This window comes from Heptranchias perlo, chromosome 8 (genome assembly GCF_035084215.1).
Source record: "Heptranchias perlo isolate sHepPer1 chromosome 8, sHepPer1.hap1, whole genome shotgun sequence".
In the NCBI taxonomy this organism is placed as follows: Eukaryota; Metazoa; Chordata; class Chondrichthyes; order Hexanchiformes; family Hexanchidae; genus Heptranchias; species Heptranchias perlo.
In genome coordinates, this window is record NC_090332.1 from 30,169,420 (window position 1) to 30,186,625 (window position 17,206).

Below are 17,206 nucleotides of genomic sequence, written 5' to 3' on the forward strand. Positions count from 1 at the left end.
TTAGACTTAAAAAACAGAGCGTACCTGCTTTATGGCGATATTAGTTCGTTTCCAACTGGGCAGCAGAGCAAGTTGGCGCTGGTCCATTGATTCCATTGATTGCAGCCGGCGATGTCCCTTTAAGCCGAAGCTGTCAGATCGCCGGTGGACCAGGAAGAGCAATTTCTGGATTTCTGCGTTTGACGACGCATGTGCGGTCTCCGGAACTTGCTCTTCGATTTCACCACTAATAACGGTGAGCACTGTTAGGCTCACCATTATTTTAAAAGCAATTTCTGGGCCATTAATTACAGGATTGAATTTCCACTGGACTCCTTCCATAACTACAGCAGGAGTCGGGCAGTCCATTCAGATAAAGGGCGAGGCCCAATTACACTGGGTCCCAACCTTAAGTGGGGAATCCCAATTGGCCTTGTAAAGGGATGGAGCTTCTAACTACCCCATACGATATTAGCAATGGCAGATGGGGCGGGGTCAGGGGATGGACTCCCTACGCTGGGAGTTCCCGCTTTCCCGACTCATAAGATAACTGGCATGCAGCTGGAACCTAGTAAACAGAGTGAGAGAAACAGCTTGGACCCCTGAAAAATAGGTACCTTTTTTTGATCAGCCTCATGCATAAGGGGTTGAGGGAGGCACGGAATGAGGTCTCAGAATGGCTAGGCATTTGAGTTTCTAGCAGCATGAGGCAGGCGGGCACCTGCAATGCACCTGAATGGCGCAGGTGCCGACCAGCCCCATGCAAATGAGGTGTCCTCCCACTGACTCTGCATGTTCCAATAGAGTCAGCACTGGAGGGCAGTAGTGAGCATGATCCTGTGTCCAAATTTAGGGGTTCCATTCCCCAAGCTGTTATGCCTGGTCACTGAAGAACTGAAGAGGAATATCTACACCCTGATGCAATATGCTGCTATGATGTTTTAATGGAAGATGGGCATTGGGTAGTGAGGGGCTGATCCTGCAAAATATATACAATAATGCAGTTCTTGGAGATGTATAGCAACTGATTGGAAGTAGAATTCCTTCTAGACTGATTAGAATGTGATAAATGTGATAACCCATTGTGGCCTTGGCTTAGTGGTAGCATTCTTGCTGAGTTATGAAGGATGTGGGTTCAAGTCCCACTCTAGAGACTTGGGTACATAATCTAGGCTGACACTTAAGGGTAGCAGGTGCTGTCTTTTGGATGAAACATTAAACCGGGGCTCCGTCTCCCCTCTCAGTTGGATGTAAAAGATCCCATGGCACTTTTCAAAGAAGAGCAGGAGAGTTCTTCCTGGTGCCCTGACCAACATTTATCCCTCAGCCAACAGCACTAAAATATGTCATATCTTAGTGCTGTTTGTGGGCCCCTGCTGTGTGTAAATTGGCTGCTGCATTTCCTACAATACAATGGTGACTACTCTTCAGAAGCACTTCATTCACTGTAAAGTGCTTTGTGATGTCCTCTAGGTCATGCAAAGCGCGATATAAATTCTTTCCTTAATTATTTCTTTACAAAGTAACAATTGTTGAAAATGAGTGAAACGAGTCCTGACTTCGGGCTCAAGCTTGAGAGAATTAAAGGTTTAGGTACAGAAATCTTTGAAAGTTGGAGGACAAGTTGACAGAGCTGTAAAAAAAGGAAGAAGGATGAGAAAAACCAGACTGGAACTTTTTGTGAAAGATTGCATGTTCTGTTCCAAACTGAAGCACGAATCGTAAAAACCATCAAAACTAAATTACAAAAATGTTTTTTTGGAAATTAGTTTTGACGGTTTTTAGTATTCACACTTTACTTTGGGACAACATATGCAGTCGTTCATAAAAAAAGTTCCAGTAGGTTAAAGTCGCAATAGACGGCTGCCTCTTTATCAGGCCTATATGGCAAAGTGACAGACTATATAGCAAAGTGACAGATTTTACTTCAATACAGATTTTAAAGAACGACTTTGAAGTCACATTTGATTTTGCAGTCTCCATATCTACTGAAAAACCTTCTCTGATGTCAGTTCGTATTTAATATTGTTGATATTCTAGCGCTGGCTGTCATTCCTCATTCAGACCTGATGAAGAGGCATCAAGGTTTTGAAAGTTAACTGGTATTTTACTCTGAAGTGTGCTTTTATTCATAGTTTGGTATTGTTTTAAGACCTTCAAAGTACTGCTATTCTTTTCCTTCATCAAGTCGAAATGCATGGGTGTAGATTTAATTTCTATTTATTTTCAAATAAACCCTAGGTGGAGCAGCAAAATGAAATGCTAATTTTCTCCTTAATTCTGTTTTAGTGGGAATCAGATATTTTGTGTAGACATTTAAAAAAGCATCTCTGATTCAACGAGTTCTGCAGCTCTTACTTAGCAGTCTCAGTTCTATTGATTGCTCCATGAATTTGTGTTATTTTCCCCCCTAGTTGACTAGACAAGCAGGACTGTTGTGTCATTTGATCTCCTCTCAACAATACATTTCCACTCAATTCTTTCCAGGTCTCTTTGCGCACAGAGGCCTTCCAGTGAACAGGTCCATCTCAATCCAGCATTTACTTCCTTTGCATACGGCTGTCAGTCTGCTAGTGAGTAAACTGCTGGCGTCCCACTGTCCCACCTATTGCACTTCCCCTTGCTTGGCAGTGGGCCGTTTCAGAACCTGAGCCAAGGTGAATTCTCACTGGATGGCCCATCACAAATTGATCTCTAAATGACACCAAGCAGGGAAGAGAAAACACAGCAGGAGGGGGAATTTTTATGATCTTTAAATGACAATGCTTTCTGTGATCCATAAGTACAATCCACTGCCAATGGGATAATAATTACTTCTGCAGAGATATTGTGCCTGTGAGGCAGAACCAATTTAGCTAGTACAGATTAGCAGGTCAGCTCAGTGCTGTATGACTCCAGCCTGTTAAAGAAAAAAAATCCCTTCATTTTGCTTCGTTTTTTTTTTGCATGGTTTTTTCAGGCTATGATAAATGTAGTGAGAGCTCCACTGGAGTCCATTTATCACTGTCTGGGCCAGAAAGCATTAAGGAAGTGCAGGCTTCCAATGACACCGACATGGTGGAGTTTGGTAATAATGGAAAATTTACTTGAGCTGGTGTCAGTGGTCATTAGGCTTTTGTAACCTGGCTGTGCATTAAGTAGCTTGGGTTAAAAGCAGTGGAGAGCAGTGAGTAAAAAAAAAGTTAAGTGCTAAATGATTTAAATCTGGTAAATGCACACAGTTTTTTTTAACTGCTCAGTAGCAGCTGTCAAACCAGTTTTAGAGGGAAGGGGGGCAATAGTGAACATATAGGAGCAATATATATCGGAACATTTTGTTCAACGCAGCATTACGTACAAGGCTGCTGTTTAGTCAGTTGAGCACAATCAGTTAATGCAAGAATGAAGCTGAAATGGAGGTAAAGAGAAATAAGGTAAGGTCACATTAGCCGCAGTGCTGAGACAATGCTGTGGATTTTCTGGCTAATTTACAAATGAGAGTGTCTGCAAATTGTTAATCAAATGAACTGAAAAAGGATTATATAACCTTTGTGGTATAGACAAGCATCAGAAAACAACAGTCCAACTTGTGAAATGAATATATAGCAAATGGTTGCGATTATATAAATATTGCAGATTAAGAAACATTAATTTGCTACTGCAAATAGAGGCTGTGTCAGGGCTGACAGTGAAATGTAATAAATATCTCTCCGAAGTGAAGCTGATTGGATAACTCCCAAGTGACAAGTGTTGGGTGAGTTATGGCCAGCCTCGCCAGAGGAAATTTTTTTATTGTATTGCGTTGCTGACCATTATATAGTTTGTGTATACCACAAGTTATATGATTCTACTAATGTTAATGGAAACTGTTATGAGGGTGAGAGCCCTTTAATACACTAAATTATTTGAGTTGCCTCTCACCTCTCCAGAGGTGACTGGCTGCCATCTTGAAAATCCCCCTAGTGGGGAGTTCAGTTAAAAAAAATATTAGGGGCAAGTACAACCTTAATAGCATTATAATTGACCAATTTGTCACAGTGCTAGTTTAAATTTCTAGCTCTGTGACTTTTACCCCTCTGAATTTTTAAAAAACATGTAACTTAAGCTAAAGATTGCAGGATTACAATTGTTACCAGTGCTGCCACATCCCAGCAGCTTAGTTAAAGTCATGCAGTTAGTTTACAATTCTAGCTCAATGGCTCCATCACCTCACAAGGTTTTTAATGATGGAAGTTAAATATTGCAGGATCACAATTTTACCAGTACTTAAGTTACAGCTCCGATTGCATTCCTATGTCTCACTGCCTCATTGAAGACTTTCCTGAAAAGGCAGCCATTTCATTATGCAGAACGGCATCTACTGAGACACTTAGATGCAGATATTGATGAAGACGAACAAGGTGGTAAAAACTGAAATCCTATGATCTTCCATAAATGTGAGAATCACTTAAGACAGACAGTGGTGACTAACTGAATGCCAGTGTGTTGCACTGCATGGACTAGTGAGAAACTTTTTTCATTAGGGATATTTAGAAGATGGAAAACATATCTTTTTTATCATAATTAACAGCCAATTAATGAAACGGTGGAAACGCAGGGTTCTGAAAAATGATCTTTCTGAGATTGCGATTTCATTGGTGAATCGTTATGGGCATTCTAACACTTTTCATTAAAAGAGAAAATTCACCCAATTTAACATGTAAAAAGGCTGCTTTATGCAGTGTGATACCAGGGTTTTCATTAATACTCTGTGTAGGTTTTTAAGGAAATTCTGCAGAGTTGTTGTTTCAGGGGTTTGTTTTCTTCATTGATAATCCTTTTTTAAGGTCGTAATTGGAGAAAGAAAACGCAAAAATCCAGATGCTTCCAAACTGTTGACATTGATGACTGCAGACGTTAGTGGAGAGAAAAAAACTCATTTAACTAAAAGTACGTACAGAACAGTCACATTCCCAATCGCTTTCGTCCAGTAGGGAAACACTATTCCTCTGGGTTGACTGTGAGCTGTCACTTCAAACATGACAACCAGGTTGGAATATGGGCAAGCTGCCAACGTTAAAATTTCTATCAGAGAGATGGAGGCAAGTGCCTGATACTTCAGAGTACTTTCTGTGTTAGGTTTTTTAAAAAAAATGATTAGAAATTCCTGTAGAATTTTTGAAATTGCCGTGGAGTGAAAAACTATTTTTGATTTGTTTCAAATAAACCTGTAATGTTGAAAAGGATTATTAACTTTTTAAAATATTCTTGGGATTTCGGGGATGTTGGCAAGGCCACATATATTGTCCATCCCTCGTTGCCCTGAGAAGGTGGCGGTGGGCCTTAGGAACATAGGAACAGGAGTAGGCCATTCAGCCCCTCAAGCCTGCTCCACCATTCAATCACATTATGGCTGATCAGTATCGCAACTCATCTACCTGCCTCGGCTCTGTAACCCTTAATATCCTTATGTAAGGAATCTTACAACACCAGGTTATAGTCCAACAATTTTATTTTAAAATAAAATTGTTGGACTATAACCTGGTGTTGTAAGATTCCTTACATTTGTCCACCCCAGTCCATCACCGGCATCTCCACATCATGCTTAATATCCTTGCTTAACAAAAATCTATCAATCTCAGTTTTGAATTTTTTAATTGATCTAGCCTTAACAGCTTTTTGGGGGAGAGAGTTCCAGATTTCCACTACTCTTTGTGTGAAGAAATGCTTCCTGACATCACCCCTGAACAGCCTAGCTCTAATTTTAAAGTTATGCCTCCTTGTTCTGGACTCCCCCAGTAGAGGAAATAGTTTTTCTCTATCTACCTTATCCACTCCATTAATCATCTTAAACACCTCAATTAGATCACCCCTTAATCTTCTATACTCAAGCTTCTTGTTGAACCGCTGCAGTCTTTGTGCTGATGGTGCTCCCGTGATGGTGATGGCAGGGAATTACAGGGTTTAAATGTTACCTGGATGTTATCCAGTTTCTCCTGTAGGTTGTTCCTTGCACAAGGGAAAACTGCAGTGCCCACAAGCATTTGTCCAATCAAGCCATTACACCATTAACTGTCTTGTGTATGGAATCAAGTGATTGATCAGCACAGTCCATGTGTTGTAACATCCTCCTTTGGAAAACCGGTCTACCGATCATGAGGAACCAGGAGGGAAAGTGAGCATGTTGTACCTTTGCCTGTAGCTACTAGCCCCTCATAACCCTCCACCTTTGCTATTCCTTCCTCATAAGTATCCTGTGCTTCCTGATCTATATCAACATATATATATATTATGTCACAAAATAGGCATAGGTAATGTAATTTGCATTAGCATGCTATTTTATTTGTGCTATTTCCCTTGCTACTTCTTTTTGAACATCTTTCTGTCTGCATAAAGTGTTTTTTTTACCTCCATTTGTACAACTTTCATTTAATTTCATTTGCAAATCTACTTTCTGTTGCAATTTTGCATTGACATTTTTGACTTACTTTGCTGCTCTTTTTCAAGCTGTGAAACTTCTGCTGGACTTGCCTTTCACCCACCTTCACATAATCTGTGCACCTCGCCTCCAAACCAAGTTGTGGGCCATCTTCCTGGACCAGAAAGATATTCCCAATTCTGTGTGCCCCAATCAATGAAAAAAGCTTTATGAATTTGCTGCTGAACCATTTCTCAAAAGGTTCTGCACAGTCCACGGCTGAATTAACAAACTTTTTGACATTTCTATTGTTTGAGTGGATTTTTAGTTGGTTGAAAAACATGAAAGGAACATTACTATAGAGGTATTGTGATTGGCCAATTCTTTATCATTCCCTATACTGTGTTGCAGAAAATCACCCACATGAAAATCCTACACACTCATCATTTTTATTGGGGGTTGCTAAAATCTATGAAATAATTGCTCTTAGTCCCTTTTTGAAAAACACAGAAAATATAGCTCTAAACTTCTGAAAATCATATTTAATATTCCTTTTTGATGAACATATCCCCTGGGTTATTTTGTGTTTATTCCCTCCCCCCAACGCTTGCTCTAAATATGCACCATCTCTGTACCCAGAGCTAGGTCTCTTCACTATTGACCCTAACCACCTATTTTCTGCTTGAAAAAACGAGTACAAAGGCAGCACAGCAAAATAGACCCACGGAGGAGAGTGGTGTTCTCAGACAATGTTATGATGGGATGGCAGAAGTGAATTAGGCGACCCATTTTAGGATGATCCGTACCGAGTGCTGTCAGCTGTTGAAGCTTGCTTGCCTGCAATGATACTCTGCATCAGAAGGTTTTTTTATTCAGAGGTCAGATTTAGAATTGTAAGAGATTAATCTGATAAGGGGCAGTGCTGTTTCTAATCGGACTGATGGGAAAAATGCAGTAGTGAGGTGAGAGTCAATGCTGGGTGAATTATTGTGGTGTGATGGACTACCTTGGAGCTTGAGTAATCAAAGAGATAGCACTCACATCCAAAATTACTGTGGCGTTTTTATTCATCAACAGTCTGTCCAGCTTTTGTGTATGGCTGCTGCTCAGCCCCCATACAGAATAAAGCACTCAGAATTATTTTCTGAAATTAAATCTCAATAGGGGTTCAGCTTGGGTTCGCCTTTTCACTCACTGAAATTAAAGCACATTTATTCTCTACAGTGGTCCAGCCTTTAATTTAAACAGAATCTACAAAAGTACAGCGGAACCATCTCACAATCATTTCTCCAAGGGACACATACTCTCAAAATGAACTTTTTTTTGGAGCAACATTCTAACAATAATAGTATTGCTTTAATCAATGATAAAAGCAATGTATTTGTTTATTATAAAAAAAATCCTGTGCTCTGTTAATAAATTTGAGATAATCTTTCAGAACTTTAATCCAAAATTGGGGCATGGGGGGAGAGGAGAAGAATGACTCGATATAATTTTGTCAATAGCTAGCATATATTTACAGTTAGTCTAGCATTCAAAAGTCAACCTAACACATCATTTTGTCACACGTATCAGTTTACATTAACCCTCTGAGGAGCCGCAGTGGGATTGTTGAATCAAGGCAACTTATACAATATTGTTACAATTTTTGATGAGGGCCTCTACCCAAAATATTAACCTGCCTGTTCTCTCTTTCCAGTGCAGATGGATTTGCTGTGTGTTTCCTGCATTTTCAATTTTTATTTAAGATTCCAATTTTTGTTTTGATTCAGAAAATACAGTGAGCTAAAGACTTAAAATACTCAACATTACAGTTTATGGAAAATCCTTTTTTTGAACATATAATGTGATAGAAAAAAATGTGAAACTTGTAAAGATCTTCCAGCACTTATAGGGTTGCATAAAGATGGTCAAAGATATGACAGCAGTACTGCAGCAATCAGAAGCCATTTTATTTTTTGCCGACTTAACAACTTACATTGAAGCACTCAACTAAAGCTGTTGTTTTCTTAAAATGTCACTCAAGTATAAGAGCTAAAGATACATTTCTCTGCAAAACTGAGGTTCTTCATGCCTTCTTTTTTAAAGTTACTTACATTATTGCAATGGAGATGATTTATACCTTAAAAGGGATCAGAAAAACTGCACCTAATGCTTGGTGAAGTTTGGATTTGCTGTATGCTGATATTCTCAGCTAAATCCAGCCAATTGTGGATCAATTGAAATAATATTCATCAATTTATTCATTTTATAAGGTACAACAAAGCCTGTTTTAATTCTCCCATCCTCGATAACATTAACATATTGCCATGCACACTGCTGTTTTCAATTTTGTTTGGACAATACAATTTGATATGTGTTGTATTTTTGAATATAATAAAGAAAAAAACGTAACCACAATTATAATTAAAAGATACTTCAATATTCAAAGATAACTTCACAGTAACCAGCCCTTAAAGCAGCTCTTACAGTAATTGCATTAGACAGTAAGAGGTTCAATATCCTTGCCTATACTAAGGAAAATTGAAGAAAACAAAAATCATCTTTTTTTAATAACCCACTCGTAACAAAAAAATTATATTTGAATCACAGATGCATTGCCAGTGTATTTTTAATAGTTTAGTACATTTTCTGTAAGATACATATTGTGCTATTATTAACCGACAATTTATAAATTTTTTATTGCTCCAATGGTACTCATTTATCAAACACAAATGGAAGAAACAGTTGATTTTCTGATCATATCATGGCGGGAAGTATAGCGGTGTTCCCATCTTCCTTAAAACACTTCTCCAGCTTTGGAATATGTTTTTTGAAACTTCTCAAAAAGATAAATGGATGTAAAAAAAGTTTTGAATGGCTAGAAAGAGAAAACAAAATCTCTTAAACAAAGTAGCATCTCTTTGTCTAGTTTAAATATACAGCATTAACTACAAGACTACACATAGTTTATCTATTACAGTTCACAATCCAATTGACTAATTCAGTAAATAGGATAATAAAACAGAAAACATTAAGTCAAAGATACATATGAAATATTAATATAATGTTACTGACAATATCCTCCCAAAAAACAGCCACTCTATTTGTCATTGACCATAAATATGAAAATGTTTATTTTTCTGCAGTGGGAAATGTCTTTAAATTAAATTTTGTTTTATAAGTAGCCCCTTGAATACATGCACATTTTAAAATTAATCCTTTTAAAAAATAGATTTTTTGGATGTAACATGAGTCTCACAAAGTCACACTTCTGGGGGAGCAATGGTAGAGAGTGAAGCAAACAGCAGAAGGGAGAATGTACTTGGTGTTTTTCCGTACTGGATTTTCTACACACAGACACTCAGGGCTTAACTCTGCACCTTTCTGGCTAACCAGCAGACTCAAAATCTGAGCCAGTCAATGATTCAGGTAATTGGCCGGGGCCTGGACCTACTTTGAAGGCGAAAATTAGTCAGCTTTATGGGGAAAATTAACATCTTGTGGCAGTGATCTTCATAGAACTGAAACTTGTCTTTAGTCTCAAAAGGTCTCCAGATGTCTTGCATTTTCTGACATAAGAGGTGCAATTAGACTACCATATAGATTAGGGTAATTGGCATTCCCAACCTATAAATCTGTATCCCTCTAGCTTTCCTTGTCTCTAGGCCAAACAGGTTGATACATAGAAATGGTGAATCAGAATTGAGTTAAGGAATCAGAAGAACCTTGGAGAACCTATATATTTAGGAACAGAAAAAGGGCAATTGCTGAAACAAGTTAGCTTCTTTTTAATTAATGTCAAATCCACCTTCCTGCCTTTTCACAAATCCTTTCACTTCTGTTATTTCCAGAAACACATCATTTATATTATTTACTTCAAAGGTCTTCCCTGGCAATTTATTCATTTTTTTTATTATCCTTTGTAAGGAGTAGTTATATCTTAATTCCCTATTTATTTGTAATTTTCTAATTTCTAAATTATATCATCTAATCAATGTAAACAATTTGCATGGGATTTTCTCAACCCCTTCACAATTTTGAAAATTTTTATTAGTATTCAGATAAGGCTGACCCTGGAAGGTTTTCCAGGGTCAACGACAGGTCACTTGGGCAAGGAAAAATAACGCCCTTCTGTACTTCTGGCGGTAAAGCCACCTGAGGGGAAGATGTCAGCTGTAGGGTTGAACAATCAGCGGTCAAAAAAGGGAACAATCCTGAGGAAATCAGAAGTACTGGTGGAGCCAAGGGGATTTTGAACCCTCGTGACACAACAAAATGCTTTAAGCAAGATTGGAAAAGGAAATTTTCACTGAAGTATTTTACATACTCCCGCTCCATTTCATGTAGTGAATCTGGAATGTGGAGCATAGATTCAGAATCCAGGTTGATATAAGGGAAGACTTAAGCCTAGGTTTTTTTTGCTTTTCATGTATTTTATGTAGAATGGCTAATGGTTGTCTTTCACATAGACTCAAATAAAAGTGTGCTTTTTACACCTAATTTTCTGTGGTCAATTCACTGGCATAACTCCAGATGCAGATTCAGTTGGGACCACACAAGATGCATGTAAGTGAAATTTAAAGGGATGAGAACAATTAAAAGGGGATGTCAAAATGGGGGGCGATTTTACCTCTATCTACCTATGGAACCGGGTAGTCAGTTAAAATGCCCTGAGATACTGACTGGTCCTGGAGCCACCAAAGTCCTGTCGTCCGCAATTTTTGCCTGCTCTCCTGAGCAGGCGGAAAGGTCACTTGCCTGAAGCCAGTGAGGTCCTTCTTGACATATGCATGTTGGATCCTGATGACGTAATTGGGACCTGACTGTAATTTTAACCGGGAAACCACTGTGGCTTTCCTATCATGTCAACTCAGGATAGAAGAGAATCAGCCCTAGAACAGGCTGGAATCGATACGTGTATTTGTTTCCTTTGTGGGGCCAGGAGAAGCAGGAGTGCTCCTCCGGGCCTCACAAAGGACAGCCTAGGCTTCTCCTAGCCCAGACTCCCCCCTTCCTGAACGTAACCCCCCTGCGAGATGCCCCCACAACCCAATCCCGCCATGTACACTTCCGGGCTGTGTGTTTTTCCACTGCTTCCCAGTGGCATGTTAATGAGGCCTGGGAGTTAAAATAGCCCGGGCCTGATTTCTGCAACAGCAGGTGAATTTCCAACTCACCTCGCCACCCACCCGCCCAAAACCTGGACAGAATTAAAATCGGGCCCTGACTGCCAAGAATTCTGAAAGCTTTTAGAGCACCTCAGTGGCATCTCAACTCATTATAAGCCTTTGCCAAGGCTGAAACGGCAGGAGACTAAGAAGATACAGTGAAAATGAGGGGATAGGAAGCTTACGAGTCTGCAGGCAAGTGATGCAGTAGCTCGGCACTCGACTTCCTGTTTGATGGCTGCTGAAGTGGTGGCGGAGGTGCTGCGTGACATGGTTGGGAAAAGTATTATCTACTCCAATACACCGTAATATAGGGCAGCAATGCAGCACGCCTACAAGGATTGTGCAGCCAAGTTTCAGGCCAAAGCCAGCCATTACTGTCACTAGACATGTCCTAGACATGATTGCAGCAGATGGCACAATTCCAAACCTGCATCTGTCCTGACCCAGACTGTGCGAAGGCAGTTCCCCACGACAATTTGCTAGTTGGGTGTGACAGCACCTGAAAAAATGGTTGGTGGCATTTTCATGGGTGCAGCCAAATAGACTACGCTGGCTGTTAATCATTCCAGCATGCCTTCTTTCATTCACTGCCACTGAAAATATGAAATATTGTGCTTAGCATCCTTCCATAGAATTATAAAGTTTTACAGTACAGAAGGAGGCCATTTGGCAATCACACCTGTGCTGACTATCTGAACGAGCTATCCACTTAGTTCTATTCCCCTCCCTGTTCCCATACTCTTAAAAAAATATTTTCCAAGTATTTATCCATTTCCCTTTTAAAAGCTATTATGAATCCTTCTTCTACCAATGTTTCTGGTAGGGTGACCCATGTTCTAACAAATCTCTGCATTAAAAATCAATTTCCCTAACTTCTCCCTTCATTCTTTTGGAGGTAATCTGAAATTGATGTCGTCTAGTTACTCTGCTCATTGACATTCAACATTACAGCTAGTCAGGCATTCACATATCTTAATGGTCTCATCAGATCTGCTGTCCCAACTGCTTTTTGCCAAGAGGAGCCTCCATCTGCATTAATTCTCTGGCAAAGCGAGGTATGTCCCTCTCTGTTTGTATTGCAGGTATACGGGAACTGGCAGGTGACATAGAGCATCTGTCTTGCAGCCTGACTTACTTGGCAAAGCCTCCACAGGTCCTCCTTTTCTTCCAAACAAGTCATATAGGCAGTTCATAGGGAACCCCATTGGTGCCACTAATGGTGCCGGGGGCATAAAATTCATAATGTACAGCAATTGACACAAAGGCTCACAAGAACCCAAATGGCAGCAGAGAAAAAACAATGATTAAGGAAAGGCTGAAGTATATTTACTTTAATATTACTGTGACCTTTCCTTGACCTCCATATACTTACTGTCGCCTAGCAACCCTGGATACCCATTCTACAGGACATCCTGCATTCTAGAACAGCAGAAAATACTGTGCAGGAATGACACACCTCCCCAGTAAATATTTAAATGATGTGCCTAACTATTTGAGGTGGGCTGTTCCATAGTCGCTGACCCCATCCACCCAAAACTGCATCAGAGACCCAAATGGGCAAAGTTTTGCCAGTGAAGGACTTATGACAATTTTCTACTTCTGGCCACCTGATTACTGCCTCAAAATCCACAAATGAAAATGTGGACTCCAATTTCTGAAGATATCAACTTTAGATCATAGGGTGGACACCTAAGGTGACAGGTTGAACCCTATTAGATATTTTATCTTGAAAAACCTGTGTCATCATGAAAAAAGGATACAAAATCTCCAGGCGATCGTATATAACTGCAACCCCACAACATCTTTATCCGAATGTTGATTTTAAAGATCAATTCTGATGTTGGTTATGTAGAAATCAATTTTGTGTCAAACTCTAAGGAGCCATCCTAGACCATTAGGTGACAAAATAAATTGAAATTGTCCAAGAACTAATCAAAAACAACAGTAGAGATCAAGAGCTGTCCATAGTCCCATAGATAATACAGGTGTCACCTAGAAGAAAGCTACCCTTTTTCTCATCCTTTTATGATAACTGTCAAATCTTTTGGCACATTTCATAGACAATTCTTGTCCAGGAGCTGAAGTTCAAAGCTCAGTGCCAGAAAATTGGTCAGCTCGCTGAAGCCCCAAGTAAACAGGTGAAGCAGCAGTTGACTGTCCCACGTCTTTTTTTTAAACCAGTACAAACGCAATATTTATCATTAAGGTGGTGAACATCTAACCAGACTTTAGATCATAGGGTGGACACCTAATCTCATGAGAGTTGGAGCTTGCTACAGCATCATCAACACGAATGGAACCTTTTCAGTTTCTTAGCTAAACTAGTGAGAAGGAGGTGCATTAGTTGTGGAAAAACAAGTAAAACACAGAAACTGTGAAAAGATTACCACATTAGGAAACAATTTCCTTGCCACGGTGTTGAGGAAATAAGAATTGAATAATTCTCAAAGTAGTATGTTCGGACCAACTGTAGTGAGGCAGAAAGGAAATAAACTGATGAAGCCCTCATGGACAAGAGTTATATAGAGTACCCAAAACATAGGAAGGCATCTTGAGAGTAGCACAAACAATTTTAAATCTTCCAGTCAGCTATGCAGGCAAAGAAGTAAACCTGAGGAGAACCTGAGCTGAAGGACAAAGAAGATACTTAGGCTGCAGCCTATCAACTTCAGATAATGTGTACAGTGAGAGCAATGCTTGAGTGGGTTATGAATGTCATCTATCAGAGTGCAATACATCGCTATGTAATTTTCAAGCTATATAATATATGCAAAGTAATGCAGTTTTTTAAGAAAGTTGAAACTATGGTGATGGGAAACTTAGCTGACAAGTTTCTCAGTCAGTAGAGCTGAATGAAGTGAGTGGTGACAGCCTGAGTACTGCACATTACGGACTGTCACTGTACTGTAATATCCGAGCCAAAATTATGTAATATCATATGATGATATTAGGATATTAAAAAATGTTTTTTTTGCAGTTTGCTACTGATGTACACCATGAAATTCCACGGGGATTCTCTCCATCTCCCACTAAAGACCAGCAGAACTCCCACAGAATTTCTAGGCATATGTCTTACATTTATCATAAAGTGGTAGGTACCGAAATTCCAAAGGGGTTCTCCTGGTCTCCTGCTGTAACTTCAGCCATTTATGCCATTTCCTGAAGAGTTCCACCAGTCTCCCATTGAAGTTTAGGTGGGTGATCATTAGAATCAGTGGGAATTTCCAAGGCCACAGTATTTATCATTGTGAAGGGTTTGGGGATTCAGTAACTATTTGACTATTTCAATAATCATCGCACCATTAGTATCAAGTATGATATACACAAATGGGCCTCACACTCGCTCCCTGATATGGATGTTCATAGGCTTCATGAAGAAACCCTATAAATGAAGATTATTACAAAGTAAAAACAGCAAAAATATTGAAGGACTTGGAGAACCTTTCTTGGTCAGCGCCAATTAGTGTTCATGCCTACCTTCCTTTCCACTAATATGAGGTAGCAGTTTCACTGCTTGTAACAAGAACAGTGTGTCAGCAATTAAACTGCGATCTGCTATACGTTATAAACTTGTGATAATGATGTCACAAAGGAGTGTATCTCTCTGTGAATGTCATCTGTCAATGCACTGAGACCCTGAAAAATCGAAAAACTGCAAGAAATCCTAGAATTATGTTTTGTTAAACTGGCCATATTTTATATATCAACTCACACACTGTTGACTTGAAAAAAAACCTTTAATATTACAGAAATAATCTAGTGCAATGTCAAGTTGCTTTATTTGTTACTGTAATTTTACTGAAATATATCCTTTTAATCAATTTTAAATAAAATGAAAAAGTAAAGCCGTAATTCCAATCTGGCTGTATTCTCTTTTCCTCCATTTTCTCTACTTTCCTGTATCTTCTTTCTTTTATACTTACTGGGGTAATGTTCCTATTCTTACACCTGAGTGTATGAGATCACCTGAATGCAGCACATAGGGGAAAACCAGGCAGGGAGGATCACACACCCATAACGACTCGTAAAGTGGATGAGGAAATTGGGCAAGATCTCTTACAAGTGTCCGCTCTTTCCCATTCGATGTTCCTCTGTGCTCTGTACCTAGGCGATCTAATACCCCCAGGCACAGAAACAGGAAAATCTGTGCAACTGTTTTAACTTTTATTTTACACTAATTGTTACCTATATATTTTATTAAGATTTTATTTTGCGATCTCTGCAATCCGTCCACGTGATAATTTACAGATGAAAATTTACTCCATTGACTTTTAGCACAGAAGATAGGACTGTTTGCTGTTTTTGATATATCCAAGGAGAATATAAGAACATAAGAAATAGGAGCAGAGATAGTTTAAGTATCTTTATTACTGTAAATTTTGTGGGGTTTTTTGCTACTGTTTAATTATCTATTTATTGTTAAAAAACTGTTTGGTAGTTTAAGCCTAAGCCATGCTCTCATGCAATGTTTATTCTACCGCCTTACAAAGTCAAGAAAATCACTTGAAAGTGCATGATACATTAGTAAGTCAAATACAATGATAAGGATTTCTGTTCAACGTCTGAGCTCACTTCAATTATCTAGATATAAGGACATATTCCCATCCATAAGGAGCGAGGGCTCATTTATGGGAGAGGTCTTTAGCACGGAACATGAGCTAAGAGTCCAAAAATGCAACAGGGATTCTTCATCTGAACCTTTCTTGAAAACAAAATAAAACCTCCAAATATTATTTGTTTTTCCAGTCTCTTGTGCATCTGTTAATTGTTTTTAAAATGAATTGTTAATTTTCCAACTGGGCAAATACAATCTAACTAAACAATAATCTGTGTGTCTGTTTCTTCCTGTCAAACCTGATATAGTTAATTAAATTTTCTATGTGTGCATAGTCAGATCTGATTATAAATATATATGTGTATGTCCAGCTCTTATTCTGCATGGAATTTATTTTTGTGCCCTGATGTTGGAAACAGTGGGGGAGAAATTGGATTCCATCGTGCCTTTTTTCTGGGTGGAAAATAGGAGCTTATGTCAGAAGGCTGGTGAGGAAGACATTGGGAAAATAAAATCTGGTGGTGTTAAAGGCATAAATGACGGTTTCAGTGGCAGTGAGGTGACACAGAGATGGAGACGGGCAAAATATCAGAAGTGGAAATAGGCAGCCTTGGTGATGGACTTGATGTGGGGTTTGTAGCTAAGATCAGGGTTTAGCCTGGAGGTTGGGGCCAGATGGGAGAGAGATCGGGGAGTGAGGAGGTTGAGGCCGGGGGGGGGGGGGGGGGGGGGGAAGGAAGGTCAGAGATCATGGAGCCTGGAGATCTGGGCTGGGAGGAAGGGAGGTCCAGTTGCCTGCAGGTCGGGGCCCTTATTTGCATATGCAAGGACCTATTGCCTGCTTCAGGTGTAGGTAAAGGATGCCTCTTGTTTGTCCTTACTCAATATGGTTGGCGGCGCACTTGCGGTCAAAGTGTGCGCGCGCTTCCCAACTGCCATCTTGGGGACTTAGGAGGCTGTGTGGTACCTGAAAAACGGCCCAATGGAATTCTCTTATATGTGATACATAGGGGCCAACACACAAATTGATATAGCCAGTGTTGCATTAAGGAAAATATGTAACAGTCGTGACCATTTCAGAAACAAAGTACAGCTTCAAAATGTTAGTCCAGGGAGCCAGTATAGCACAGAATGTAACAGAAT

The 17,206-nt window shown here is 39.5% G+C and overlaps 1 protein-coding gene across 1 annotated transcript in view; it reads right to left on the bottom strand.

Moving 5' to 3' along the window:
* Positions 1–8,232: 8,232 nt before the first annotated feature.
* The window catches only part of spata17 (spermatogenesis associated 17), a 228,164-nt gene continuing 219,190 nt past the window's right edge, over positions 8,233–17,206 (bottom strand). The window contains exon 10 of the mRNA XM_067988320.1: positions 8,233–9,215. Within this exon, the coding sequence (XP_067844421.1) occupies positions 9,135–9,215 (81 nt within the window). The 3' untranslated portion in view covers positions 8,233–9,134. The remainder of the gene's footprint in view (positions 9,216–17,206) is intronic.